This window comes from Sinocyclocheilus rhinocerous, unplaced genomic scaffold (genome assembly GCF_001515625.1).
Source record: "Sinocyclocheilus rhinocerous isolate Xijiao unplaced genomic scaffold, SAMN03320098_v1.1 scaffold601, whole genome shotgun sequence".
Taxonomy (NCBI): Eukaryota; Metazoa; Chordata; class Actinopteri; order Cypriniformes; family Cyprinidae; genus Sinocyclocheilus; species Sinocyclocheilus rhinocerous.
The window spans coordinates 1,150,393-1,154,855 of record NW_015656605.1 but is presented as its reverse complement, the minus strand read 5'-3'; the positions used below and the strand labels follow the sequence as shown (position 1 = coordinate 1,154,855).

The 4,463-nt window shown below is 37.0% G+C and overlaps 1 protein-coding gene across 1 annotated transcript in view; it reads right to left on the bottom strand.

Moving 5' to 3' along the window:
• LOC107720449 (schwannomin-interacting protein 1-like) overlaps positions 1-4,463 on the bottom strand; it is a 31,759-nt gene that overhangs the window by 11,525 nt on the left and 15,771 nt on the right. Inside the window, exon 2 of the mRNA XM_016528150.1 lies at positions 798-916. Coding sequence (XP_016383636.1) covers positions 798-916 — 119 coding nt within the window. The remainder of the gene's footprint in view (positions 1-797; positions 917-4,463) is intronic.

Below are 4,463 nucleotides of genomic sequence, written 5' to 3'. Positions count from 1 at the left end.
TTGGCTATTGCTACAAATATACCCCAGCGACTTAACACTGCTTTTGTGCTGCAGGGACACATATATCATTTGCCTGGTTTTATTATTGCACTTTATATATTTGCGTCTGTAGATTTCAAATACAATACATATTTTTAAAGGTCATTTTCTCTGAAAAAAAAAAAAAATTCTCCTTTGTTTGTCTATATGTCATTCACACTGATTTATACAACATTTCAAACAATGTTGTTGTTTTTTTTCTTTCTGTTGGTTGACAGTATTTTATAGTGATATGTATACGTTAAAATGTTTACCATATTGTGTGTCGGTAAGTATTTTTTTTTCAAATAAATTAATAATTTTACTCAACAAGGATGCATTAAATTGCATTAAGCAAAAGTGCTTTTAATTCCCCCCCCCCAGAAAAATATTGTGCAGCACGACTGTTTTCAACATTGATAATAATCAGAAATGTTTCTCGAGCAGCAAATCAGCATATTAGAATGATTTCTGAAGATCATGTGACACTGAAGACTGGAGTAATGATGCTGAAAATACAGCTGCGCATCACAGAAATACATTACAGTTTAACAGATATTCACACAGAAAACATCTGTTTTAAATTCTAAAAATATTTCACCATAGTACTGTATTTTTGATCAAATAAATGCAGCCTTGGTGAGCAGAAGAGACTTCGTTCAGGAACATTACAAAACCTTACCGATCCCAAATGTTTGAACACTAGTGTGTGAGCATCTATAAGCTGCAGAATGTGATTTCTTTGGTTTGAGGGTGACATGTGAGCGGCTGCTGCTGACCGTGAGGACAGGCTGGGTTTGCCGCTCTTGCTGCAGCTGCTGTAGATCCCCGGCCCATCGTCAAAGAAACTGCCCAGCGCCAGCTTCTGCCGGATGGACTCCCGCTCATTCTTCTGGGCCTGAGACAGAAACACAGGAGGACGAGTTGAAGACGAGCACACAGAGAGCAGCAGGTGGCAGCAGCGAGACGTGAAGCACATGAACATCACACGCTACAGAACACTACAGGAGACCTTCAGACCCCGAAGACACACTGTATGCACAAACACATGCGGACACACTCTCATTAATATACATGTAAACAATAATACATTTTTATTTGGTTGTAAATAACATGCAATTAAGTGCCTAAACGTCACATGAAGTCCACACTTAAGTATATTCTATTAATTACTTCCAAAATGAGTTCTCTTCACTGGAATTACTGCATCGAGCCCGTTAAGTGCCATTAGTTGAACTAACTGAAGTAGGACATAACTACATCTTTATAAGTAATTTCATGATTAGGCTACTTCTATTGTCTTTGGAATATGGTTAAAGTACCATATTATAAATGGCATTTCTATTGAAACTCGTGCATTTCATCCATGTGACCGTAATTATAAACAACATTTAAAATAAACAACATAATAATAAACAGCATTTAAAAATTCAATTCATTATGTTAATGTTACAAATTGTCTCGAGTAGACTGTAATATTGTGACACACGTCTGACTCGAAACTCTTCAGAGCGAACGATCAGTGAGAGCAACGCTGAGCAGAGCAAAGGTGCACATGCTTTAAACCTTTTAAAAATGGAACGAAAACGGCAAAAATCAACAAAATGGTAAAATACATCCATCAAGCAGGTAAGCACCCTCAAAAGAAGGCAAGAGCACCCTCAGTTGAAGCTCTAATACTAACACATGGGCGAAACAGATCTGGCAAATTATCCAGTGTGTATTTGTGTTTGCGCTCTAGAGAACATAAAAGGTTTCTATTTACAACGTGTTTTACTGCGTTTAAAACCGAAAGTCCGAAAGAACGCGAATCGATTCAGACCATTTTGCAAAGATGTTTAGTCAGTTCAGTGAAAGAACTCAAAAGAATGATTAATCCATAATTAAAGGCATGGCTGGTTCAGTCAACAGAAATACGGGACTGCTGAAATAATTGCACGGCAGACATTTCTCAGGTCAGTCGGAGTGCTCACAGTGCATTCAGCCGTACAGCTGCAGGCGCCACCGAACGTAATCACGTTACCATTAAACTCAGATCTATCACTGCAGCAGACCCCACTCACTCACTCCCTCTCACACACACACTCACTCACTCACTCACTCTCACACACACACACACACACACACACAAATCATGCCGATGAGCTGGAAAGATGGGAACGTTCTGGAGAGTTCTGCTGTTACAGTTACAATGGGAGTGTGTCATATGTATCATCATAACTGTTGTTGTTATGATGTATGATCTGACGTCATTGAGTATGCCAATCACTTTGCAGAAACAATAACTGCCTTGATAGTCCACACATTCACTGTGTAATATAGCTTATTAAAATGCAGTTAGAATGACCCCAAAATTCAATACACGAGGGCAAAAATGCCCTAAGTGAGATTCTGTGTTATATTTCTATATGACATAGTTTAGCAATATCACACGAGCAAGACTGCTGTTTTCCAGAATATCAGAACCATTGCAAATATGATTATTGATTTTATAAAACAGTTCAAAGTCTTTATAATTGTGAGTTACACTTTACGCACAATATTGTCTGTTTTTGCTCAGTTATTTTTGCTTCAATTACCTTTTCAAATTATTTTCTGTAATAATTTATTGCATGCATTCTTGTGTATTTCTCTATTCAATCCTAAATGTATTTATTTGTGTATTCATTTATTCTTTTTAAATGTATTAATTGCTTCATTTTAATATTTCTATAAGTGTTTTATTTCCATGCTGATGCGTTTCTGTGACAGGGTTTTATCAAACAACACATTATGAGACGAATGAAGCTGAACAGAGCTCTTCAATCATCTAAAAGATAGCCTAGATACATGCAAAAACACAGAAAAATGAATTACATATTTATAAAAACAAATATATTCTGGAATAAATTTTGCATTTTTATTTTTGCAGGTTCTGTCATGCACACACACACAGATTCATCTTTATTGTGTGTGAGTAAATAATGAAGGTCACGGGTCAGGTTATTATTTTGTTTTTCTGCATGTGAGAGAGACAGAGCAAGTGTGTGTGTGTGTGTGTGAGGCAGAGACAGGCCGGCACCAGTCGTCTCCATGCGGGCGGTTGCCTGGATACCGGCCTAATCGAGGGGCCCCTGGAGGATTGGCCCCGTCCCCAATACACACACATTATTTCCTCTCTCTGCTCCTCACCTGCACTGTCTTCAGCTCTCGTGCTGTTATTGTGTCATATTTCTGCTCTCTGATTTCTAACGGTCTCTCTCTCCATGTAATGCAGAGATTCTCCATTAGCACATTGTTTCAGGTGTGTTTGCTCTCTATCAGTTCTTACAGTCTCTCATTTCCTTTCTGTCTGTCGTTCCTGTTTCCTTCCTCTCTATCTGCTTCATCTGTGTGTGTGTGTGTGTGTGTGGCAGTGTGTTGTGCATATGCTCATGCTGTCTTATTCTATCTCACGCTGCTCTCTACTGGCCTACAATTTAAAAAATGTTTCTGGTTCTTGTTTGCAGATAAATCCTAGTTAAACTATCACTCCCAGCACTATACTGTATATGTGTTAATTATCCACTGTAACCCTTAAGCACTCGTTATTTAATCCCCATGACATTTCTGTTTTAAAACCTGCAACAACCTTTCCACCATGTTGCAGTTCAAATGTTTTGGGTCTCAATGTTACAGGCTTGAAGAATACACTAGTGTTTGAGTTCTGTAAGATTTTATAATGTTTCTGAAAGAGTCTCTTCTGCTCACCAAGGCTGCATTTATTTGATCAAAAATACAGTAAAATCAGGAAAATTTTGAAATATTATTACAATTTAAACTAGCTGTTTTCTATGTAAATATCTGTTAAACTGTAATTTATTTCTGTGATGCGCAGCTGTATTTTCAGCATCATTACTCCAGTCTTCAGTGTCACGTGATCTTCAGAAATCATTCTAATATGCTGATTTACTGCTCGAGAAACATTTCTGATTATTATCAATGTTGAACACAGTCGTGCTGCACAATATTTTTGTGGAAACTGTGATACATTTTATTTTTCAGGATTCACAGATGAATAGAAAGTTCAAAAGAACAGCATTTATTTGAAATAGAAATCTTTTGTTACATTATAAATGTCTTTACTGTCACTTTTGATCAATTTAATGCGGCCTTTATGATTAAATGCATGAATTTCAATAATAAACAAAATTACTAAAGCATTCATTTCAATAATAATACTTTCTTTCATGTAAAATATCTTATTCTCTTTCATGTTCTCTTTTAAATCTCTCGTTCTCTCTCAAACTCATCCTGAGGTTGGTCTTTCCAAAAATAAAGGTATTTAAACTTTTCCTGTGGTTTTCTGTGGAAGATCAACCATCTTGTTACACGTTTCTCTCTCTCTGTTTTTCAGTCCCTCTCTTTGCCTCCAGATAAATGCACACACACACACAGACACAGACACACACACACACACACACACA